Genomic DNA, 25,957 nt, shown 5'->3' with positions numbered 1-25,957 from the left:
CTCCTGTATTCAACATCATTATTCCCTCTTCTGCCTGTTGTCATCTGTAACTTGTTAGTTTCTTCATTTTTTAAAAAAGGATTTATCTGTTTACTTGAAAGGCAGTTGCAGGGAGAGAGAGGGCAAAAGAAAGAGAATCAATCTTCTATCTATCAATCTTCTGTTTCATTCCCCAAGTAGCCACCGAGGCCAAAGCTGCACCAGATTGAAGTCAGAAGCCTAGAACTCTATGTTGATATCCCATGCAGTTGGCAGGAGCCCAGGCACATTGGCCATTATCTACTGCCTTCCCAGGTGCAGTAACAGGAAGCTGGTTCAGAAAAGAAGCAGCAGGGTCGATATAGTGGCACAAAGGCTAATCCTCCAGTGGGTCCTGGTTTGAGTTTTGGCTGCTTCTTTTTTTTTCAAAGAGTTACTTATAGTTATTGGAAAGACAGATTTATAGAGAAAGGAGAGACAGACAAAGATCTTCTATCCACTGATTCATTCCTCAAGTGGCTGTAACAATGGAGCTGAGTCAATCTAAAGCCAGGAGCCAGGAGCTTCTTCCAAATCTTTCACACAGGCGCAAGGTTCCAAGGCTTTGGGCCACACGCTGCTGCTTTTCCAGGCCACAAGCAGGAGCTGGATGGGAAGTGGAGCAGCTGGGACACGAACTGGTGCCCATATATGATCCTGCTGCATTAACGGGGGAAGATTAGCCAGATGAGTCATTGTGCTAAGCCTGCTGCTTCACTTCTGATCTAGCTATTTGCTTAGGGTGCTTTGGTTATAGCTTATAGCTTCACACTTTGTTTATAGGTTCATTTTGTCTCTCACTACAGTCTTCAAGGTAATATTTTAAAATCTCAATATATGGGGAAATCTGGTTCTCAGAGATTAGGTAATTTACATAAGGAAAGTCCCAAACTGAGAAGTGGGACAAAGGCATTTGAATCTATGTCTACCTATCCTGAAGTTCCTGTTCCGTTCTCATAAAACCAAGAGGCAGAAGCTTCATAACGAGTATTCCTGGCTAGTTTCACTCTCCTGACATCTTCTGTCAGGAACTCTCTCCCCAGCAATCCATACCTTGGAATTTTGCTCTTATCTCCTCAAATGGATTGCAAGCATGCAGAGTGTTAGACATCCTTATGCTTCTCCATAGTATTTTCTAAGTCCCTTTGAAGACTAAGAATGTTGCTATGTTTGGAGGACTGGTGGTGTGCCAGTCAGAGACTTAATATTCCCCGGCTACACTCTTTTAATGTCAACTTTCCCTTCCCCACTCGTAGAAACATCTTGTGGAAAGATAGTATTATGTGGAAGACAATGTGCAAACTGACCTGATTTTCATAATGGGTACTAATTAGCATCAAATAATGAAATGACTGAAATATGTGGATTAAGAGTTTTAAAAATTGGGGCCTGGTGGGCCCGGCGGCGTGGCCTAGCAGCTAAAGTCCTCGCCTTGAAAGCCCTGGGATCCCATATGGGCACCGGTTCTAATCCCGGCAGCTCCACTTCCCATCCAGCTCCCTGCTTGTGGCCTGGGAAAGCAGTCGAGGATGGCCCAATGCATTGGGACACTGCACCTGCGTGGGAGACCCGGAGGAGGTTCCGGGTTCCCGGCATCGGATCGGCGCGCACCGGCCCGTTGCGGCTCACTTGGGGAGTGAATCATTGGATGGAAGATCTTCCTCTCTGTCTCTCTTCCTCTGTGTATATCTAGCTGTAATAAAATGAATAAATCTTTAAAAAAAAAAATTGGGGCCTGGTGCAACGGTGTCAAAAGCTGATGGCCATGATACTGGCATCCCACGTGGGCACCAGTTCATGTCCTGGCTGTTCCACTTCCCATCCAGCACTTTGCTTATGACCTGGAAAGGTAGTAGAAGATGGCCTACGTCCTTGGGCACCTGCTGACATCTGGCTTCCGACTGTCTCAGTTCCAGCTGTTGCAGTCATTTGCAGAGTGAACCAGGGAATGATAGTATCTCTCTCTCTTTCCCTTTTATTCTGGGTTGTCCTGGGGATGCATGCAACATGAGGAAACCCTATTAGGTCTAAGAGTACAGACTCCCCTTGCTCTGGGTTGCTTTGGAGCTGGAGATGGATATGTAGTCAAGTCAGGAGATGAATAGGTGTCAGGCAGGAGGGACTTGAGTTCATGAATCCTGTTTCTATCCTGTCTCAAAGAAGCCATATATATCTTCTTTCAAAAATATTTACTATTTTTATTTGAGAGACAGAATTCCTACTAACTAGTTCACTCTTCAAATGTCTGCAAATAGCAGGGACTAAGGCTGAATCAAGGAGCCAGGAACTCAATCCTGGTCTCCCACAGAGGTGGCAAGGAACCAACAACATGAACCATCACCTGTTGCCTCCAAATGGCCCCATTAGAAACTGGAGTCAGGAGCCTAGCTGGAGGTCTCTAACCCATGCCCTCTGACTGGAGATGTGAGTGTTCTAGGTGGTGTCTGAATCACTAGGCCAAATGCCTGTCCCCGTTTTCTTTTATAGGATTCAATTGGAGCAACATGTTGTAAATCTTCTTATTTTCAAAAGAGATAGGCACACTGGACTATCTGAGTAGATAGTCTGTGGAGTTAAACATGTAGCCTTGGAAAGAAGTCAAGTCATTGATTTCTGCTGGCTCCTTTGAACCATCCTGTATTCATCTTTGCACTAATGCTTGCCTGGCAATCATTTCTGTGTAGTCCTGTGTTGACCATGAATTGCTATTAAGATTCTGTTTGTGTTTCCGGAATCAAAACAAGCTGCCAGAGAGGCTAATTAAATGTGGTTAATCTCATTATTCATTGTTGGTCCTGTTTTCGCTTCAAGGTATTACGAGAGTTTAATTTCATTTTCATCATTGAACTTTTTCTAGTTAGTTGGCTGAATATTCCTCTGGGGACATATGGAAAAGAAGACATGCTGCTTCCAAGCGCCACTGTCTTTGATGCTGTAAACTACTTTGCACTTGAATTTCCCTGTGGTTAGATTGTGTACCATGACCAACTTACCGAATTAACTAATCATGGATGTAGGATCTAATCTTCGGGAGATGAAGCTATTTAGCAGCTCTATTCGAGACTCGTAAACCTCATTGCCTGTGTGAACAGATACAATACTAGAACTCAGAGAAGGCATTTTACTTCTTTTGCTTGTCCTTTTTAAACTCTTTCCTTCTTTTTTGCTTCTCTTTCCTATTTACCTCAAAAAGATTAAGCAAAGTATGCTCAGAAAGGATACATATTTGTGTAGATATCTAAGATATTCCACTTGTAGTGTGATAATTTTTTCCTTTTTATTACATAATATTACTTTTTTTTTTAAAAGAAAAACGTTTAATTGTTTAAAAAGCAGAGAGGGAGGGAAAGAAAGAGAGCGAGAAAAAAATCTTCCATCTGTTGGTGTATTCCCTAAATGGCTGCAATAGCCAGGACTTGGCCAGAGCAAAGCCAGGAGCCAGAACTCCATCTGGTGGCAGAGGTCTGAACCTGGCAGTCTTGTGCTGTGTCACCAGGTTTGTTAGTGGGGAGTTGGATCAGAAGCAGAGCAGCCTGGTTTCAAACCGATGCTCAATTGTGGGATACTAGTATTGCAAGTGATAGGTTTTACTTTTTAACATTCCTGTGTCGTTGTGTCTGAGAACTTCAGCCATCCTAGACAGAGAGGACACGTCTCTGTTTTTATAATCCATAGTAGCTATGAAATGGTAGCTTACTGCATGTGCCATGTAACATGCCTTTTATGCCTTTAATTCCCTTAGTAACCACATGAGATGGTACTGTTACAGATGCCTTGATGGATGAGATAGAAACTTTGCAAGAGGGTAGGCCCTTACCTTATTTTTGAGGATTTGAACATTATCCTTATGGGCAGCATATATTAAAAAAAAAGAAACAAACCAATGTCGTGTAGCATGTTCTCTAATTCTCTAACTTAACATATTCTACTAAGTCATATAAAAGTGGCCAGAGCTTCCTGATCCAGCCTCTCTGGTGGAATGCCGAAGTGCTGGTTTGAGTCATTGCTTTTACCTTAAAGGAATCGCTTTAACTTCCTTATCTTTAAAATGAGGAATAGGTATTGGATAAGATCTTCAAAACTGTGAATTTTTGGCTGTAATAATCCAAGTATTGACTTCATTTTCTTATCTGGGGTTTAGAATATATGGAATCTACATCACTTATGTCTTTCATTTTTCTGCTTGTTCAATGTTTTCTTCCAGTGGAATTGAGGTCTCTGGTACTGACTAGACTAGGCATGAAGGTATACTGAACCAAAGCTGTCAAATAACTGTTCATACAGTTCTGGGTATATTGTACATAATATCTCAGTTATGATTTACTTCATAATAATAATAATAAGTAACTGCACTATTCCTGTGAGAAAACTAAGGCCCTGACTAAATAAGCTGTCTAAGGCTCTGTAGCAGGTAAGTGTCTAGCCACACTTGAATCTCACCCTTTCTGGGGCTCTTCTTGTTTCACAATGCCTCCTCTATGCAGAAATGGCAGTAAGGGACTTCTCTGGGAGCTTTTGTTAGTTTATGGCCAGTATAGGTTCAGTGTGTTCCATGAAAGCTATTTTAGCAGGTTTGTGTGAGATTCATAGACCTACTGCCTGTTTGAATAGACATGATGCTAAAGCCTAGAGAAGTCGTTCTTCTCTTTCTGATTGTCCTCTTGCCTGGGATTGAAAATTAGCCACACACATTTATGTAACTCCAGTCATTTGAAACATCACATGATTTCCAACATGAGCTTTTTTTTTTTTTTTTTATGTGCTCCAGCATTTGACTTATTTGAGGTAACTTAGCAAGATTCTGGACTTTTCTGATTTAATAATTTAGCCAACGACAGGGAATATCACTTTATAATTATAAAGTATATGTTTTTTCAGATGAGAGTTGAGCCACTTTTTAGTTTTTGTTGCTCTCCAGGTGAAGAAGCTGTAACATGATTTTACTCAAGATCATACAAGTGAGTCAGTTGGTGGAGAAATAATGATCAACTTAGTAGTGCTGTTTCTCAACATTTTTTCCTGAGTACTGAATCACTTTGAAATATCATGGTCCCATGGAAAACAAACTGCTGTCCCCAGGTGACAATGCTGCTGCTATTGATAATTACAAATTATACTAACATGTTAATTTAATCTGTAATAATCATTGCTTTTGTGTTCTAGATACCGTCCTAATTCCTTAAGATCTATTAATTATTTTTACTTGACAATCATCTAAGGCAAGTCTATGAATGAGGAAAGTACAGTTATCTCCATGTTATTAAAGAAACTGAGATAGTCCAAGCTTACCTGACATCAATCTATATTCTATGCTAAGCCACAATCATCAGGAGCTTCTTCCAGGTTTCCCACATGGGTACCGGGGCCCACAGCCTTGAACCATCCTCTGCTGCTCTCCCAGGCCATAAGCAGGGAGCTGGATCAGAAGTGGAGCAGGTGGGATTTGAACCAGAACCGGCCCCCGAAATGGGATGCTGGCACTTGCAGGTGGAAGATTAGCCAGCTGAGCCATTGTGCTGGCCGCTAATTCTGAGAAACTCTTAAATGCCAAAACAGCATCTCTGTTTTCCCCATGTATTATTCTTGCTGCTGCCTCTGCTGTGCACAAGAAATCACACTTGAAATACCTTTGCTGATAAGGCAGGTGTGGTATCTGGCCTTGGACTCCCAGAAACATGGCTGCCACACGATGATAGTGGAGCGAATCCTTCCTCCTGTCCCAGTCTCCCCATACACCTTTCCATGCTTCAGGCTCTTTCAGTCACTTTGTCAACCTCTAATGTATGACTTCTTTACTTCTTCAATTAATAATGTTTGTTCTGCTTAACATTGTGTTAAAGACTTCATCAAGAAAGGGACTAATTCATCTCTGTGTCCAGGCTCTAAGCAAAGGAAAGGCTTAGTTGTTCTCGGGCACTCTTTCTAGGGTATCCTCACAGCCATGGCTCTCTTTCTGTTCTGATAGTAGGCACATCACCATCCACAGGTCAGGATGCACGGGGGGGGGGGGGGGGGCTTTGCTCTTCCTCTAACGCAGAGCTCGCGAGTCAGCCTCGAATGGTCTTCAGAGTGTTTCTCCCTGCACCTCTTTGGTTGCTCAGTCCCCATCCCTGTTTTGGCAGAGTGCTCCCTAACTTCTTCACATCTGCCATAAGTTTCTTCCTCAACACAGACCTGACCATGGCGGCGTTGCACCTGAAGTCTTGCATGACGCCTCGACTGCTCCTGTTGCTCTTCAATCTTTCACACATGCTGAAAACTATTTTTCCGATTTGTTCCTCACCACACATTTCACTTAATTCAAACTAGACATGTTGTACACATCCTTTATTTTGTGTGTTACTTCACTTGGGATATTTTTATCACCTTTTCTGTCTGCCACATCTTGCTCCTGTTCATTTGGGTTTCCTGCATAGATTTACAGAGTGCCCTCTCCCATTATTAAACCCAACTTATGAAAATCCCATTTTATGGTAAACGCAGAACATTTTCAGGAACATTCACAATGTAATTTCTTTAAATAATGACATTCTCTGGTACATTAGAAATATAATTCTATGTGCTGATCCGGCATTTGGTTTAAGAAAAAAGACTCATACTTTTAAGAAAAGCTTGTTGTAATACACACTGTGTTGTTCTGTGCCTCTGAGAGCAAATAGGTGTGGGCAGTGCTCACCATCCAGGGCAGTGAAGATGGAGTTGGGAGGATGGGTAAGGAGCTGAGGGGAGTTCTGAGGCTGACAGTGTTTTCGTCCTTCCTTGGGCTGCTGCCTGGGGAACCCACATTCACACCAGAAGGAGGCTGAGATGATACACAAAGCTGCAAAGTGAAGCTCAAACTTGAGTCCTGGATAAGGGGTTTCAGGCAGCCTCTCATGGTTAATGGCTTTGTGGTTTTCAGAACATCGAGCTGAAGGTTGAAGTGGAGAGTCTGAAGCGAGAACTCCAGGACAAGAAGCAGCATCTGGATAAAACATGGTGAGTTGCAGTCTGAACTAGAGGAGCACTAATGTGTCCCAGAGCCTGGCTCACCAATCTCAGAGCAACACGTGTGCAACTAAAATCCTTAGTTTTGCTTCTCATGTGTGAATGCTATTTCCAATTCAGTGACCCAAACAGTAGGTTTTCCTATGTGTTCTTTCCTTAGAGTTTTCTAGTACTAAGTCAGAAAGACCTTAAAACAGATTGATAATCCACTAGACCTAAAATGATAAACTGGTCAGAGTGTAAATTATGACACTTTTAGCATGTGTTCTTTTTCTAAGGTTTATTAATTTTTTATTGGGAAGGCAGATATACAGAGAGGAGGAGAGACAGAGAGGAAGATCTTCTGTCTGATGATTCACTCCCCAAGCAGCTGCAATGGCTGGAGCTAAGCCAATCCGAAGACGGAAGCCAGGAGCTTCTTCCTTGTCTTCCACATAGGTGCAGAGTCCCAAGGCCCTGGGCCATCTTCGACTGCTTTCCCAGGGCACAATCAGGGAGCTGGATGGGAAGTGGGACTGCAGGGATTAGAACCGGCCCCCATATGGTATCCCGGTGCATTCAAGGCGAGGACTTTAACCACTACGCTATCGTGCCAGTCCCAGCATGTCTTTTTACTTGCCGAGAGAAGCATGTGCTTGATCAGATGGTCCTTAGAAGGACTCTGTTCCTTGTAAATGCAAAGACTAGTGTAAGAGGATCAATAGATAAGGATGTTTACTTCATCATTACTTGTAATGGGGAAAAACGAGTCCAAAGGGCAACAACTAAAGAGGCTTCAGGATAATCATCCTGTGAACGACAAGGCAAATATGTAAAGGGATGAGTCATCTCTGTATGGTCATGGGATGTCTTTGACAGGTTGGATGTGGAGGAAAAGGGCTGAGTGAGGCTTGTGGTGTACGCCTCTTTGGATGGAGAGTCCTTTCTGTGAACACTGCTTGCTTAGTTCTGCAAGGGAAAAAAGAAAAAAAACTGGAGGACCTCACCAAACTCTCTAACATTGCTTACATCAGACTATTTATGTATATGTATATATTGTTAATTTATATTATTAATATTTGTTGTTTTCCACCATAGTTTTATAGGTATAGGGCTTCATCCCTCTTCCCCGCCATCTCTATCCCCATCTTCTTCTGCCATTTTCCCCTTTACCACAGTAGAATAACCCCTTAGTACAAGTTACAAATTTAGTTTTCTGTTATTTAAATGTAACGTGATATGATAAGTATAGGCAAAGCTTAAAAACCTAGTATGTAAGGTAGAGGTGTATTTATAAGCTAGTTTTAGATGATAAATATTATTAAAACTTTTTAGTATCTTTTAAAACATTTTTATCTGAAAGGCAGATTTTTACAGACAGAGAAGATGAGATCGAGCAAGAAGGCCTTTCATTCATTGGTTTACTCTCAAATATCCACAACAGCCAGAGCTGAACTGATCCAAAGCTGGGAACCAGGATCTTTTTCCATGTTTTGTATTTGGGTGCAAGTCTCAAGGATTTGAGTGATTCTCCACTGCTTTCCCAGGCCATAAGCAGAACACTGGATGAGAAGTGGAGCAGGTGGGACACAAATCAGTGCTCAAATGGGATGCCCGTGCCGCACGGGGTAGGGTTAGCCTATTGTGCCACAACCACCATGCAGGCCCCAAAAATGTTCAATATCTTGAGATGAATAGTCATTCAATGTGACCTGACAGTTATTCTGTCTACAGTATTTCTTCATATTTAGGATGATAAGCCAGTGAAAACAGAATACCCAGCACCAAACTCCAGAAAAGGCTCCATTTCTTCTCTACAGACACAACCTCCTGCACCAAATAATAAAGGACCACTGAGCTTAGTGCTGGATGAGTCTATAAGGTTTAATATCATTCTCTGTCCTGATCGAAAAGATGGCTTGTAGTTCTCAATAAATGTCATGGAACAGAAATAAAATCAAACCAGAATTAAAATCATTCAGCGGGCCCGGCGGCGTGGCCTAGCAGCTAAAGTCCTCGCCTTGAAAGCCCCGGGATCCCATGTGGGCGCTGGTTCTGATCCCGGCGGCTCCACTTCCCATCCAGCTCCCTGCTTGTGGCCTGGGAAAGCAGTCGAGGACGGCCCAATGCATTGGGACACTGCACCCGCGTGGGAGACCCGGAGGAGGTTCCGGGTTCCCGGCTTCGGATTGGCGCGGATCGGCCCGTTGCAGCTCGCCTGGGGAGTGAATCATCGGACGGAAGATCTTCCTCTCTGTCTCTCCTCCCCTCCTCTGTGTATATCTGGCTGTAATAAAATGAATAAATCTTAAAAAAAAAAAAAAAAGAAAGAAAATCAGCTCACTTTGAGAGTGATGAATGCAATTTAAAAAAAAAAAATCATTGAGCACCTGATACCACCCCCCAATGTTTAATCCTCAGACATCCAAGGGCAGTTGTTGTTTGCTATAAATAAACCGGTGATACCTTACCCTGGGTGTGCTAGGCCAGAACATTCATTCCTACGGATATCAGAGAAGCCAAGCTCTGCCAAAACCCAAGTATCCCCAGATTAAATGTCTGCTCTCTCTATGGGACCTTGGGAAATCCAGAGAGAACTCTGGAGAAGTGGCTGAGAATGAAAACAGTGCCCCGTGTGCTGTTGGTGGTAGGGAAGGATGGCATGTCTGTGATTGTCCATGTTGATTTCCTGTCCTGCAGCCTGACGGAAAGGAACACGTAAAGCATGTTGGGGAAGCAGTCTCCATGGGAGGATCCAGGGCAGATGATAGCGGATGGAAATGCTGAGTCCCGAACCATTTGATGCCTTTCTGCTTTCTGAATGCAAGTTCCTTATCCTGAAGATACAGCAATACAGAAGCCTCGAGGGAGCCAATAATTACATCCTGCTTAACAAGCCACCAAAAATTCAGGGTTCCTTAAAGATGGCAGGAAAAGGTTGGAAAGAGCAGTTCCATAGATATTGTTGAGGAAAAAATCCTGAAGTTTTCTCTGTAGTGTGGTTCTGAATTACAGGAACACTGTCTAAATTCTGTGTCTGGTGCTAACGGGCTGACGCTCTGTGATTTCAGGGCCGAAGTGGAGAATCTCAACAAGCACAGTGAAGCTGAGCTCCGGCGCCAGTATGAGGAGCGGCAGCAGGAGATGGAGCGTGCGTATGAGCTCCTGGAGAACAAGATCCAACTTCTGCAGGAGGTGGGTGGCGTCTCCACGGCTTGGGCTCGAGGTGTTCTTTCATCTGTTTCCTTACTACTCTGCCTTCTGGCAGTCATCCTTTGCGCCTCTACTTTCCTTCCCAAACGCAGCAGATGCCCTGTGTCTTTGTGCTGATAATGTAGGCAGGGACATTGTACCCTCTCAGGTTTTCTTTTGTTTTGTTTTGTTTCCTGCAGGAATCCAGGATAGCAAAGGATGAAGCTGCACGGATGGCTGCTCTGGTGGAAGCAGAGAAAGAGTGTAACCTGGAGCTTTCAGAGAAACTGAAGGGAGTCACCAAGGACATGGAGGATGTGCAAGCAGACAAGCTCACATCTGACCAACACACCGAGGCCCTGGCCGAGAGGGACAAGTAGGTGCCTTTGTGTGTACCTTTGGTCTGAGCTACAAGAGCATACATTGGCCACGTTAATCCCTTTTAAGAGCTGAAAGTGGAATCTTCTCCATTTCTATGACTTTATAACCCCATAGTCCACAAATTTCAGAGTAATAGAATTTCTTTTTAGTAAGAAAACTCACTTTTTGGCAATCAAGAACCTAGTAAGTTATAAGTAGAATAATGGAGTAGTCAGTGGTGGCAAGTGAAAGCTATGGATTCATGTATTCAGAAAATCACCATTAAGCACTCTCTATAATGTGCCAGACATAAGATTAAGCACTAAAATTACAGAAATGAAAGAGATAGTTCGTATGACCAATAAATATATTACATGATTTTAGTGAGTTCTGTAATTATATGGGCTGTCCTGGAGACATATGCAATGGTCACTTTTCCCAAACTAAAAGAGCAAGACACCCACTATGTTCAGGAACGCTGGTGTCTTTCAAAAATTCAGTTGTTGAACTCCTAATCCCTAAGAGCTAGGATTAAGGGGTGTGACTTTTGGGTAGGTACACATCTTCCTGACGTGTGCTTTTTTTAAAGAGACCCCCAAACACTATTTTGTTCCTTCTGTCCCTGAGAACACAGCAAGAATGTACCCAGACAGCAGGTGGGGATTACTGTACTTTATGAGTAAAGACACTGGCACTCAGGAGAGTTCTATAGCATAGTTTTAGGCATGCTGGAGTACAAATTCTGGATCCCTCACAGGAAGCTACAGTACATCTCTGGAATTGTGCTCATGGTTTTTCTTCTATGGGAAACATTCACCATGGTTTATTTTTTTTCTATCTGGCCAACTCCTGTTTGTTTTATTTTAAAGATGTGTTTATTTTATTTAAAAGACAGAGCAATAAAGAGGGGAAAAGACAGAAAAATAAAGATCTTTCATCTACTAGTTCTCTCCCCCAAATGACTACATTGACTGGTGGTTGGCCATACTGACGCCAAGAACCCAGAACTTCATCCTGGTCTCCCATGTGGGCACATGGGGCCTGGGTACTTGAGCTGTCTTCTACTGCTTTTCCAGGTACATTTAGTGGGGAGCTGAATCAGAAAAGAATAGCCAGGATTCAAATTGGCACTACCATATGGAATACTGTTCTCGCAAGAGGCAGCTGAAGTGGCTGTACCACAGTGCTGTTCCTCTGGTGAACCTCTATTCATCTTTCATTCCTAACTAAGGCATCAAGGTCACTTCCCTCAAGATTCTTTAAAGCAGAACTAAGTTTCTGCATTGTTGTTCTGCGTTATAAACATGTCTGTTATTGCCCCAAGTCTCAGTGTGGTGTTTTTGTGCTCCCATTTTCCTTGATCCCCCAAGATGCTTTTCTCATATGTGTATCATAATAAACACTCATTAACCTAAAAACGAATGTGAAACCTCAGGGAAGAAATGCCTGCACACCTAATCAGCAAGTTGAAGCAGCTGATAGCAGATGATCTTGAATAACTTTGGAGAGGAAGGGAATGGATCATCCATAGAGACCAAGGATCAAAAGGATAAGTGAGATTTGAAGCTTACAGAAAGTTGGATTTTTTTCCCCTCTTTTGCCCTCCTTTCTCTTCCTTGTTTCTCTCTCCTCCTAAGCCCATTTCCTCACCACTTGCGTTTGTTTAATATTTCTAAGGGTCTCATTCTCAAAATTTAGTTGATCCTCATATACCCTAAATGGGTTTATAATATGTCCATGAGATTCATACTTGACTTTCTTGTGCCTTTCACCTTTCTGCCCAATTGTTTTCCTCCAAAGGTTCTTATTGCTATTCTACACACTCACACAGAAATAATAATCTCAGTTGGAGACATTTCATCTAGTGTCCAGTACATTTACAAGGCCCTTGCAAGTGTGTCTCTAACACTCTGAGCATATACAAACAGAAGCAGAAGTATATACTTTGCATGTGGAAAAGGCCCAGAAACTGTGGAGTTGAACTTCTGTTTTGTATCCTTTAGCACAACATGTGTGGCCTTTTGCAACTTAATCCTAGTCTGAAGGTCCAGCTACTCCTCTAATCACTGCCTTTCCCAGCACCAACTGCCTTTCCAATTACTTGTCCCAAAATATATATTGTGTTTTCTTACCTTCATTTCTTTGTTTAAGGTCCTCCTTCTGATTCTGGAAAAACACCCCATCTTAAAATCTTCCCTTGAGCTGCCCAGACTCTCCATGACGCATCAAATCTTTGTTTTTGTTTCTGTAGCCCCCTTGGCAGTACTAATGTACCATATATTTACCTCTACCATGGTAACACTTACTATAATTCTGGACCTTTTATTTGTTTTTTAGCTGTATCTTCTTACTTTTGAAACCACTAGCATGCATGCCAAAAGAATTGATGTTTCCACAGAGAAGGCAGTGTGTACCCTTTTCATCCCAATACAATAGAGCATTGAGTCCACATGTCAGTTATCTAAACACTGGCTTGAATGGAAAAACAACAGCTAATCCAAAACCCAACTTAAGGGCCTTTATCCCAAAAATTATATACCTAGGCTTATGACCCAGTGATCAGCTTCAGGAATCCGTGAGCCTGGTGAATATGTAAATCAAAAGTTACTTGTAGGGCCTGGCATGGTAGCCTAGTGGGTAAGTCCTTGCCTTTCATGCATTGAGATCCCATATGGGTGCTGGTTTGTGTCCTGGCTGCTCTGCTTCCCATCCAGCTCCCTGATTGTGGCCTGGGAAAGCAGTCAAGAATGACCCAAAGCCTTGGGACCCTGCACCCGTGTGGGAGACCTGGAAGAAGTTCCAGGCTCCTGGCTCCTGGCTTCAGATTGGCTCAGCTCTAGCTGTTACAGCTGCTTGCTGAGTTAACCAGCAGCAGACAGCTGATCTTTCTGTTTCTCCTTCTCTTGGTAGATCTGCCTTTCTAACAAACAAAGAAACAAGCAAAAAATCTTTTAAAAAGTTACTTGTGTATGTATTTGGTGGTGGGGGGAAGAGAGACAGAATATTCATGGGTTTCTGGAGAAAAGATTCAAAGAGTTCAGTGATTTTAAAAAGTTGAATATTGTTTTGTGAAAACAGATGCGAGACAGCTGAATAGTACCCTATAGCCACTTTCAGGTGTATAGCAGCCGGTTCTGTGTACGAACAAAAATTGAAGTGTCAATGAAGTAGTCACAGGATGTGGATAAGAACTTGCATTGTTTTCACATATTGGTTACTCAATACCATGTCAATTAATTCCATAATGCTGTAAATTGTTGTTGATGTTGTGCTGGGGCTTCTAATTGATCGGGATGATATTCTGCCAGCTCTACCTTCAGACCAGAGATGGTCTCCCCAAGAAACTGTTGAATTTATCTGGACAATAAGATGCTGGACTCTATGCTTGGTATATATTTGCAATGAAAGAATCTTGACTTAATTTGAACTGTAATACTACAACAAGGTGGAGGAATCCACCCTGGGGTGAGGGCCCGGGGAGGGGTTGGGGGAATCCCAGAGCCTATGAAAATGTGTCACATAATGCAACGTAATAAAAAAAAAAGATATAATTCAGAGAAAATAAAGATACTCCCTCCATTCTTTCTTTAAAAAAAAAAAAAATCTATTGTTTTGGACTGTGCTATCTTTGGAGTGGGCCGAACAGTGAAGGTGATACCGTGACCATAACTGTTGTTGTTTTGTCTTTGTTCCAGGAAAATTGAAGAGCTGAGCCAAAGCCTGGCTGCCCAGGAGAATCTGGTAGAACAGCTGTCTCAGGAGAAACAACGACTGCTACACCTGTTGGGGGAGCCAAGCAGCATGGATGTGCAGGTTAGGTTTGGGCCGTTGGTCCTGGGGTACTTGCTTTATGCTTTCGTGAACTCTACTTTTTAGCGTTAGTATTATTATCTGTTGCCATGTAGCAGATTACTAGTTTGTAATCTCACAGTTCCTGCGAGGCAGGAACCCTAACATGGTTTAGCTGGATTTATCGCAAGAGGTCGCATAACTAAAATCCAGGTGTGGCCTGGGTTTTCACAGCTGGAGACACACTTAGGGAAAGCTCAGCTTCTAAGTTCTGCTGGCAGAATTAATTTCTGTGTAGAAGTTTTGGCAACCTGCCTCTTTATAGCCACCAGTCTAGATTAACACATGGTTGCCTTTCTCACTTCTAGACTTTTAAAAAGCTAATCTGATTATTTTAGTTGGTTAACTTAAAGTCAGCTGCTGAGGCCCGTTAATTAACATCTGCAACCCCCCTTCATTTCTGCCATATAACAAGGCATGCTAATGCAGTGACATTGCATCAAATTTGTCATGCACTTTTGTTTCAAATAAAGTTACTGGAGTGGGTATTTGGCTTAGGGGTTAAGATAGTTGCCTCTTGTACCAGTTCCTGGCTCTGATTCTGGACTCTGGCTTCCTGCTCTTCCAGTCCTGAGGGGCAGATGTGATGGCTCAGGGGATTGGGTTTCTGGGTTGCAGTCACAGCTCCCAGGGTTAGCCCAGTCCAGTCTTGGATGTTACAGGCATGTTGGACAGTGGTCCAGTTAGTGGGAGCACTCTTTTTCCCCTTGTCATGCACTGTCTTTCTGTCTCTCAGGTAAATTAAATGAAAATTTTTCTCCTTAAAACAAGCATGTTACAAGACCTGCTCATACTCTAGAGGTAGGATTTTCACAAAGGTGTGGATACTAGGGAGTAGGGATTATGAGGTACCATTTTAGAATTCTGTCAACCATATTGATTTATAACTAGATAGAATGCATACTGCAGATTTAATATTGAAGTAAAGACATCCATAGTGATAAAAAGACTTGTATTGATTTTCATCTACGTTGTTGCATTTGGAAATAATCTCACAATGAATTTCTCTGCTGTGATGGACTTTTAATTTGCTACTAAGATACTTTCTAAGTGAATCCTGGAGTCTCTCTGGGCCTGCACAATATGAACAATTACCAGATAACCTTACATTGCTACACAGGTCTTAGGCCAGTGATAAAACTCCAATTTTAATTAATTGGATCACTTGCACAAAAATTGGGAACAAGATAAAAAAACAGTTTAAACCAGTGTTTCCCAACCCTTTCTATACAATAGAAATGGCCCATGATCATTTTTTACTAGGAAGTGGGGCCATTGTGCTAGTTTTACATTTCTGCATACATAACTATTGGTATGATTATGTACATATACTTATTTTCATCTTTGGCCAGCACTGAAGTGGGATTTCACAATTCAGTATTTGCAGTTCTAATAAGGGGGCTTGATTTGGTATTAGTTTTCAAAACAGACTAAAGGAACAGAAAGATTATAATTTCAAAGAAACCAATTTATTTCTAGTCTTTCCAAATTTATTCTTAGAATACAAATCAGTGTCAGAAAAGAATATTGCAGCATCCATGGACAAAGGAAAGAAAGGCCTCATTCATATAAACTGTGTTAACAAATGTGCTTCTTTGATACACTGGATTAATAGGTTTTACAGTAGCTATAAAGCTATTTTTAATGTTTTATTCAACATATAAGACAGTGTTTTCCAGTCTTTTTCTTTCTCTTTTCTTTTTTAAAAAAGATTTATTTATTTTTATTGGAAAGTCAGATTTACAGAGAGAAAGAGAGAGAGAGAGAAAGATCTTCCATCTTCTGGTTCACTCCCAAAATATCCACAATGGTTGGAGCTGAGCTGATCCGAAGCCAGGAGCCAGTAGCTTCTTCTGGGTCTCTCATGCAGGTGCAAAGTCCTAAGGCCTTAGGCCAGCCTCTACTGCTTCCTCAGGCCACGAACAGGGAGCTGGATGGGAAGTGGAGCAGCCGGGATATGAACCGGTGCCCACATGGGATCCTGGTGCATGCAAGGTGAGGATTTTAGCCACTAAGCTACCATGCCGGGCCCTCCCAGTCTTTTTCAGAGACATTTATTTTCATTGGAAATGATTATGTATCTTTGGTATCCTGAAATAAATGACCAAGGCTGCTCATGGTTAGGGGTGATGGCCCATGGCCATTCCAGGGCCTACTGCCACCTGAAAGCCCAGGGTTCTGCCTTTCTGTGCTTGGAGTACCATCCTTAGGCCCACACTGCTTAAACACCTGAATTGGACGGTTCTGTCACATGGGGCCTCTGAGTGTAGGTGCTCTCAGTTGGAGCACAGAAACCCCTGTTAGCTCTCAGGTTTTTTTGTCTTTATGGGTAAAAATGTATTTAAGTCTCCAAGGACTAAGTTTGTGTAGGATTATTTTACATTATCACTTCCAAAGCAGCCCAAACTGTCCTGGACAGAGAATGCAGCCTTTGAGGAAGTGTGCAGATAATTCTGTGAAAACTTCCTTCTCCCGGTGCATCTAGTTTTGATCACTCTGCTTTCTCTTCTATACTCAATGACCCAGATTCAAGAAAGAAATATTGAAGTTGTTTCTAGAGTGTCTTGGAACTTGGAGCCACACTCTCCTGATTCAGATTGACTTATAGAAGTCTGAGTTCAAAGAAAGAAAATTGCTTCTTTCCTAGGATGTCAGTATGTCAGTGTGAAGTTCCCTGACTCTCAAGCAGGGCAGGAGAGTGGTGTGCCCGCCTGAGCTCAGGTCCCAGAATTTGAATCCCAGCATCGCCACTTTTAAATATATTGCCATAAGATATATGGCTCCTCCAGTGCAGTTTCCTCTTCTATAGAATAGAAATAGAAATACCTAATGTTCAGCTATTTTGTTCAGTATTGTTCAAGGTTTGGTAACTATTGTCAGAACGCCTATTAATTGTCTACTAGAGAATAAGGCTATTCTTAGAAATGAATTGTGGATATAAAGATGTGGTCAGTGAGCCACGTACTGTAAATTTCTTCATATTGTTTTCATCTTTGTCTTATAAAAGAGAAAGATAAACTTAATAAATATGGTAGCTATTTCTTAGTGAGATGAATGGTCATAATTCCCTCTCTGGACCTGTGAGCTTTACATGTGGAAAAGTCATTTGGTAGGTGAGGACTGAATTCAGTTTCCAGTTTATGGGGTTCTTCCTCAGGAGAAACATAATGAAGTGTGAATGCTTCATGAAAACTGGTCACAGTGAGTAATAAATCTTACTTTAGTCTCCTACAGTAAGCAAAAGGAATTACTGGAGCACTTTCTAAGACATTTGGTGACCAATTAGTTGTCTACTCAAATGGTACAGATTAATGAAATATAAAAACTAAAAATGAATGTATAGGATTTTAAAATAGAGATCAAAGTATAATTTAAAATATTTATTAGTACATGCTCAGCAACTTTTATGTAGTAATAACATCAGCATATATTGTTGTATTTCCTGTGTGTCAGTTGCTGCTCTAAATACTTTTTTATGAACTCTGATTAACTGAATCCTCAAAACACTCAAGGTAAATGTAAAAGAGACATAATGGCATAATTCATAATGAAGTACTTATTTTACTGTGGACATTCCTGGGCACAGCCATGTAAAAGCACACAGATCGGAACTTGTACTTGCATGGAAAATCAGTGTAAGCCTCACAGTGTCAGCTGCAGTGTGGCCTAGGTATCTTATGTTGACATTTCAAAACCAGCAAGTGGCAATATAAAACTGGTAAATTCTTAGCAACTTTTTAAGCAAAATACACCTGCTTTACATAGTAGGTTACTGTATTTTTAAAATATTTATATTTATTTTTGTTGGAAAGGCAAATACAGAGAGAGAAGGATACACAGAAAAAAAGATCCCCTGTCCACTGGCTCACTCCCCAAGTGGCAGCAATGACCGGAGCTAAGCTGATCTGAAGCCAAGGAGCTTCTTGTGGGTCTCCTATGTGGGTGCAGGGTCCCAAGGCTTTGGGCTGTCCTTGACTGCTTTTCTGGGCCACAAGCAGGGAGCTGGATGGGAAGTGGAGCAGCCGGACATGAACCGGCGCCCACAGGGACCCCTGTGGATGCCAGGCAAGGATTTAGGCACTAGAGCATCATGCCAGGCTCTGCATAGTAGTTTTACTAATGGAAAATTCGATGTAGATGAACACTGAATTTAGAAAGACTCCAGAGTTAAGTTCTGTGTTTGGATGTTTATAAACAGTGTTATTCCCTATTTCACCACCCAGTAAAACTTTGGAAAACCTGTTGGAATTTGGAATAATATTCTGCCCTGTTGATTGCAGTTTTATGGTATTCCTCTTGCCCCACACATCAACAGGGGAAAAAAAAAGCAACAACCCCACACATTTTCAAACTGCACACAAATGATACCGTTGCTCAGTCAGAAGCACTGGTATTGGAAGAACCAGCCTTCCTAGGCCTTCTGGAACAATGAGAGTTTATAGTATGATGAATGAGGAAGTGGAAATCAAGTGCTAAGGGACTCCATAAATGAAGATGCACATCTGGAGACCACCCTTACACTGATTTTTTTTAAGATTTATTTTTATTGGAAAGGCATATTTACAGATAGGAGAGACAGAAAGTTCTTCTATTAGCTGGTTCACTCCCTGAATGACCACAATGGCTGCAACTGAGCCGATCCAAAGTCAGGAGACAGGAGTTTCTGCTGTGTCTCCCAAATAGGTGCAGAGTTCCAAAGACTTGGACCATTTTCCACTGCCTCTTCAGGCCATAAGCAGGGAGCTGGATGGGAAGTGGAGCAGCTGGGACATGAACTGGTGCCCATATGGAATGCTGGCACTTGGAGGTGGAGGATCAGTTAGTTAAGCCATTGTACCAGCCCTTATATTAAGTCTTAAAGAATACCCCCAGGTCAGGCTGGCTGAACTGGGCTAGGCTCAAAGACACACCAGCATGAGCTGGAACTGGGGGCAAGCCAGGCTGTGTCAGGCTACAAAACCCACTGGTAAATGCAGACGTGAGGTGGGCCATGCAAGACTGAGCTGCAGCACCACCAACACACGTTAAGATCTGGGGTGAGGTGTGAGCCAGGTAGGAGGGCTGCAAGAACTCCCCTGCTAGGCCATTGCTCCAGATGGTGAGCGTGAGAACTGGGTCCTGGGGCAGACCAATCTAGGCAGGATTATAACACCTGTTGGCTTGCATGTGAGCTGGGTTATGGGAGAGCCAGGCTGGGCTAAGTGACTGCATCCACTGGTGCCCACACGAGCCAGAGTAAGCGCAGGCTGGTCAACTCTTACCACCTTCTCAACTATGTAAACATCATCAAGAACAAATCCTTAAAAAATAAATAAAATAAAAATCTTTGTATTTATTTATGCAAAGTAAAAGAATACCTGCAGGCAAAAATACAAGAAGATCTTTAGGTAGGAGGAATGATAATGATAATGATAATGATAATGATAATGATAATGAAGAAATTGTGAATAGTTGTTGTGGCTAAGCATAAGACAGGTGCCAGAGTATGGTGAAATACATAGCTGAAAAGTACCCCCAAATATCAAGGTAAGGACTTCATGTTGTAGGCAACAGAAAATTTTAAGAATAAGTTCAGCAGGTGTGTGTGTGGGGAGAAGTTTGATTTACACTTCCGAATAGCAGTCTTAGTATGAGGACTAGAATTGCTTAGAGAGCAGACAACTGATGTTTTCTTGAGAAAACACATCACTGTTGACAACATGTGTTAAATGCTTCATTAAATTCATTCTGTAGGGCACGGTGTGATAGTCTAGCAGCTTAAGTCCTCACCTTATGCAGGTGCCAGGATCCCATATAGGTGCCGGTTCTAAACCCGACAGTCCCACTTCCCATCCAGCTCCCTGCCTGTGGCCTGGGAAAGCAGTCAAGGATGGCCCAAAGCCTTGGGACCCTGCACCCATGTGGGAGAAATGAAAGAGGCTCTGTCTCCAGGCTTCGGAATGGCTCAGCTCTAGCTGTTGTGGCCACTTGGGGAGTGAATCATTGGACAGAAGATCTTCCACTTTGTCTCTCCTCCTCTCTGTGTATCTGATTTTCCAATTAAAATAAATCTTTAAAAAATATTCAATTCTGTAAGCTAGATAAGGGTAAAAAGTATTTTGAAGCCAGTTATACAGTGTTCCCTCTCTGTCCTTCTGCAAGGGAAAGTGATCCATTGACCTGGCTGTTTGTGTCACCTGAAGCTTTGGCTATGGGTATGATTTTTGCTAACAGTAGCAATCCTAGCTGCACTGTGTTATATCAATTCTCTACCTTCCATGCTAGTTCTCACCACAGGAACCACACTACTACAACATAGAAGGCAAAGGTTTTCCCAAGCTTTTGGCCTGCTCTGCAGAGGCTTTGCAAAGAATCTCCTCCTTTCCAACAAAGCCATTCCTGGAACCCCAGACTGATGCTGGAGGGAAGATTACCATGTTGAGTCTTAGAAAGGGGCTGCTCATAGATCTTGCACTTCTAGGTTTTACTAACTAAAAGGAACAGCACTCATCTACCCTGTCTCTCAAAGATGTGCAATTCTTATTTAATCCCAAATATGAAAGTCTGGGGTAAAGGTAAAATCTCTGAGTTTATGGAACAAATAAAAATTTAAAAAGAAAGGGCCCGGCGCCATGGCCTAGTGGCTAAAGTCCTCGCCTTGAACGCGCCGGGATCCCATATGGGCGCCAGTTCTAATCCCGGCAGCTCCACTTCCCATCCAGCTCCCTGCTTGTGGCCTGGGAAAGCAGTCGAGGACGGCCCAATGCATTGGGACACTGCACCCACGTGGGAGACCTGGAAGAGGTTCCAGGTTCCCGGCATCGGATCGGCGCGCACCGGCCCGTTGCGGCTCACTTGGGGAGTGAAACATCGGACGGAAGATCTTCCTCTCTGTCTCTCCTCCTCTCTCTGTATATCTGACTTTATAATAAAATAAATCTTTAAAAAAAAATTTTAAAAGAAAAAGAAAGAAAAAAGAAAATTTTGCTTAGGGCATAATCCTTAAGAACAGGGTTTTTTGTTTTGCTTTGTTTGTTTTAACTTCAGTATTTACTCCCTCAAGTAAAAGAGATACATCTATCAAGATTGCGTGACTTAATTTACCACACATTCTTTCTAAATGGTTTTTCTTTCCATTATATCAAAATATTCTATAACATTCATTTTAGTGGGAGTATAGTTGTCCACATCTTATGATTTCTAATAGCTAATTGCTTACAACAACCAAGTGCCATAGTGTTGATGTGCAACAAATTGACACCACCACCTGTTTGCTTCCATCCCTCCCATCCTTGATGTGCATGTAGATTGGTACTGGAGATGCCAGAGTGCTGCTTTGTGTATTTTTTAATGAGAGAGAGAGGGCCAAAGACCTTGAACTCCCATCTGTCGAGTTACTCCCCAAATGCTGACAACTGACTGGAACTAGACCAGGGCTACATCAGAACAAAGCTGGAAGCTGTAACTTAATCCAGATGTCCATGGAGTTGGTAGGGACCCAAGTACTTGAGGTCTCATATGTTGCCTCCCAGAATGCACATGAGCAAGCAGTAAGCTAGAATTGAGAGTGGAGCCAGAACTTGAACCTAGACATTCTGATAGAGGATCCTAGCTGCTGAACTCAACATCTGCCCTGAGGAGCTTTGTGATTATCTGTTACCCTGTAGCACAGTGGCCACCTCCTTTGCCCTAGAAGTCTTTTTCTATTTCAGTGTTTCTACAAAGTTACAGGGAAAACCTATTTTAAAAAAATGTATCCATTTGCAGTGGAAAGGCAGATCTACAGAGTGGCGATACAAAGATCCTCCATCCGCTCGTTCACTCCCCAAGTGGCCACAACAGCTGGAGCTGAGCCAATTCAAAGCCAGGAGCCAGGAGCTTCTTCTGTGTCTCCCAGATGGGTGCAGGGTCCCAAATCTTTGGGCCATCCTTGACTGCTTTCCCAGGCTATAAGCAGGGAGCTGTATGGGAAGTCGAACAGCTGGGATATGACCAGCACCCGCATCGGTTCCTGGCACTTGCAAGCGGGGAGGATTTAGCCACTGAATCATTGCATTGGACCCTTCAGGGAAAATCTAGCAGTTGGGTCAGTAACCCCTGTTACTCTCTTCTATGGAATTGTCATTTTGCAGCTTTTAAATGAAACCAGACCTGGAAGTGTAGAGGCAGAAGAAATGTCTGAGGGAATTCTAACTCTGTGCCTTTCCTTTTTTTTTTCCTTCTGCATTTTCTCTCTGGTATAAGATAAACAATCTATTAATGTGTCATTTTACCTTGGTTGGTTTATGAGTAAAGCATGACTTCAGAAGCAGGAAGGGGGTGTGGGAGCACCCGTTAGTCAAGCCAGGTCTTCCCTGGACACAAGTCAGCAGGCACTTGAGCTCTTGCATTTATGCCTTGTTGGGAACCTAATGTAAACAGCACTGCATGCAGTGAGGTGTGTTTCCTAAAATAGCAAACATTCCAGCGTTACCAGGGAGAGATTTGACATGGAGGTTAAAGCAAGAATGTGTTCTAAATGCTCAAAGCAGAGACCGAAAACCTTGCCGGGTTTGGTAGCCCAGGCAACAGGATTATTAGCTCCAGACAACATCATATAAGGAGATTTTTTAGAACAGGTTTTCAGTATCTCCTTCTTTTTTTTTTATTAATAATATATTGTATTATTGTTGACAATCTTTACATAGTTAATTGTGGTTAAAAAAAAAAGGTTCAGGGGGTATAGGGATGTGGGTAATAGTATTATGTCCATATTGTTTCCATCATGTATCTGAGGTAAAGGGGGATATTGAGGGAGAAGCCCCACCCAGTTTCCCACCCACCCCAAGTCCCGGATGTGGGGCATGCTCTGAGATCCTTGCTCAAGTGGTTTTAATAGTTCTCCAGTTATGAATCGCTGCCAGTTTCGCTCGATGAGGTCGTCAACTGATTGACACAGTCCATCATAGGGTCTTCATTTGTCCAGTATTTCGCTTCCAACATATAGCTGAGGTGATTGATTGACTTGTTCTGCCCTCTGTCTTTTCTTGGCTAGGGTTCTGAGTCCAGCAGTTCGACTGGGGAGATCTCCAAGGAAACTTTGAGGTATTCCCAGACCAGGTTCTTGTATGTTCAAGCAAGCACAGGACCCGGCACAGTCCATCACCCCGATCAGCTGGTGGTTGCAATTGCTGGATTGGTTCTGTTTTCAGTCCCGACTTGCACTGGAACCAATGGGTGTTGCAGTCCAGTCTGGTTCTGCCCAGCACATACTCGGCCCTTACATCAACCAGTGAGATCTGCAGTCTAGTCGGGACGACCCACGATAACCCCCACCAGGCCCTCCCCCTACCCTGGTTTGCTAGTATGTATAGCAGACTAGTCCAGTCTGTCCCACGTCCTGTTTGGCTCTTGTACTTGTCAGTGGGTGTTAAAGCTTAGTTCCATCTAACCAACTCAACTCTCCAGTCCTCACGGGTGTTGTTGAGTGCCTCTCCGTCTAGCCATCCCAGCCCCCGTCCTAGTTTTCATGCCCTCCCGCGGGAGTAGTGACCCAAGAGGGGGGAACCCACCATTTCCCTCCCAGGTCTCTCTCAGTCCCGGTTTATGCACTCTTTGGGTGGTTCTGTGGTTTGACTTGACAGAATTAGTCCCCAGTGCCAGCTTCTGCCATCTGATGCTGCGGCTAAGCCCAAACATCCTTCACCCGCTCTAATTTATGCTTGCACCAGCAGGAATAATCAGCCCAGCCTGGCTTTCCCCTGATCTAGTCCACATGCAGCGCACAGGTGTTGCAGCCTTGCTTAGTCTGGTCTGTCCCCATCCCAGTCCAAGCTCTCCAGTGGGAGTAGCTGTCAGGCGAGGGGACCAGCCCTTTAATTCCCCCTGCCAGCTCTGCCCCTCCCTTCCTGGTTCTCACGTGCGTGCTGGTTGGGTGCTGCATTCAAATCCAGTACAGGCAACCTCATCCTGGCATTCCATATTGTGCACTGGTTTTGTCGCAACCAAACCCGGCTCAACCCACACTCTGTTCTGGTGATCGGATTTGCCAGTGGATGACATGAACTGATTCAGCCTGGTCTGCTCCTGACCCATGCCAAATGTATGCCAGTGGGAAACTTTCCATGGCCTATTCTGGACTGTTTCCTATCATGCTTCTTGGCCTTGCCTGCAGGGACTGTGTCCTGCCAGAAGAGTTGCCCAGGCTCCTCCATCAGAACTGCTCGCAATGCCAGATTTTGCGCATACCAGGGGGTCCTTAAGCCAACCTTACTCAGTTCACCTCATGTCCTAGCAGGAGCAGTGGCTTTTCCCGACTGGCTTTCACCCCATTCTGGTTCTTGTTGTTGGATGTTTCAGCCCAGCCATGGCTTGTCCATACCCACATATAGCTCACACATGGCTCAGTAGGGGGTTAAGACCCAGCCTAGTCAGTCGCACATCTACCCTGGTTCTCCAGGACACCAGATGGTGTTGGGGTCTGGCCTGGCCTGGTGCATCCATTCCCAGCCCACACTAGTGCCAAGGGAGACTACAACTGTTTCCTAGATAGAACACAGCCCCCATTCCAGCGTACACGCCCTTGGTGGGAACCTCAACCCAGTTAGGGTGTCCCCTTAGCTCCCCAACTGGGCCTGTTCCTAGCTGTAGATCATGCGCCTGCCAGTGGTTGCTCTGACTCAGCTTGTCTCAGTCCCTCACTTGTCCTGGCCTCTGCCTTAGACAGTGTGGCTTAGTATCCTTGACTCAAGTAGACCAGTAGGTGCAAGAGCCTAGCTCGGCATGACCTGTGCTCCATGCTGGTTTCTAGTTTTGCTTGTAGGCTAAGGTTTGCTCAGTACTGTCCAGTACATTCTGTTCCGTTACCAATTTACACATTTTGGAGCTACTTTGCCCAGCTTGTCCGACCCCCAGGTCTGGACCGCACTTTCACTAGCGGGAGCTATGACTCGCCAGGGGAGTTTCCCAAGTTCCTCCACTTGATCCCCTCCCAGACCCAGTTCTCATACATGCCAATGGGTTTTAGGCCAGTGCCCGGTGTACTCTGGCTTTCCATTTGGCCTTGTATGAGCTGGTGAATGTTGCAGCCCGGCCCACCCCACAACCTATTCAGGATGCACTTTTGGGTGCTGCTGCCTTGGCCAGTCCAGACTGTTGTGGGTCCATTTACCTGTGACTGATGGCAGGCTCCTTGGTCACACCTAGCTTAGTCCATAACCACCCAAACTTTTGGGCTTACCAGTGGGGCTAAAATTTCCACAGCATGTGGCCCACACATCCTGCACGGAATCTACCCCCAAATATGGTTCTCAAGTGCTAGTTAATGTTATGGCCCTGCCTAATGTGACCAGTCTCCTGATCCATCATCATGTCAGGTAATAGGATATCCTGCTGGACAAGCCCCGAGCCTTATCTTTTGCATGAAAGGTGTTCACCGCTCAGCATTGTTAAGTGATTACAAGTTCTTCAAAAGAAGAGTTAGTGCCATTGGGAATCTTTAGGATTGACTCATATCCCAGAAGTACAGTGGGATCAGCCTGGAGCTACCTAAGCAGCGATTCAGACAACCAATACCCCAGAGCTCCCCGGCCGGGCGGCCAGCAGGCACAGCCTG

At 43.6% G+C, this 25,957-nt stretch overlaps 1 protein-coding gene across 3 annotated transcripts in view; it reads left to right on the top strand.

Moving 5' to 3' along the window:
- The window catches only part of PDE4DIP (phosphodiesterase 4D interacting protein), a 241,637-nt gene that overhangs the window by 121,436 nt on the left and 94,244 nt on the right, over nt 1-25,957 (top strand). For all 3 annotated transcript variants that reach the window (XM_058660126.1, XM_058660134.1, XM_058660135.1), the window contains 4 exons: nt 6,920-6,996; nt 10,056-10,179; nt 10,377-10,552; nt 14,232-14,349. In XM_058660126.1, coding sequence (XP_058516109.1) covers nt 6,920-6,996; nt 10,056-10,179; nt 10,377-10,552; nt 14,232-14,349 — 495 coding nt within the window. The remainder of the gene's footprint in view (nt 1-6,919; nt 6,997-10,055; nt 10,180-10,376; nt 10,553-14,231; nt 14,350-25,957) is intronic.

The sequence above is a fragment of the Ochotona princeps genome, chromosome 2 (assembly GCF_030435755.1).
Source record: "Ochotona princeps isolate mOchPri1 chromosome 2, mOchPri1.hap1, whole genome shotgun sequence".
Classification (NCBI taxonomy): domain Eukaryota; kingdom Metazoa; phylum Chordata; class Mammalia; order Lagomorpha; family Ochotonidae; genus Ochotona; species Ochotona princeps.
This window is presented reverse-complemented; position numbering and strand designations above follow the sequence as displayed.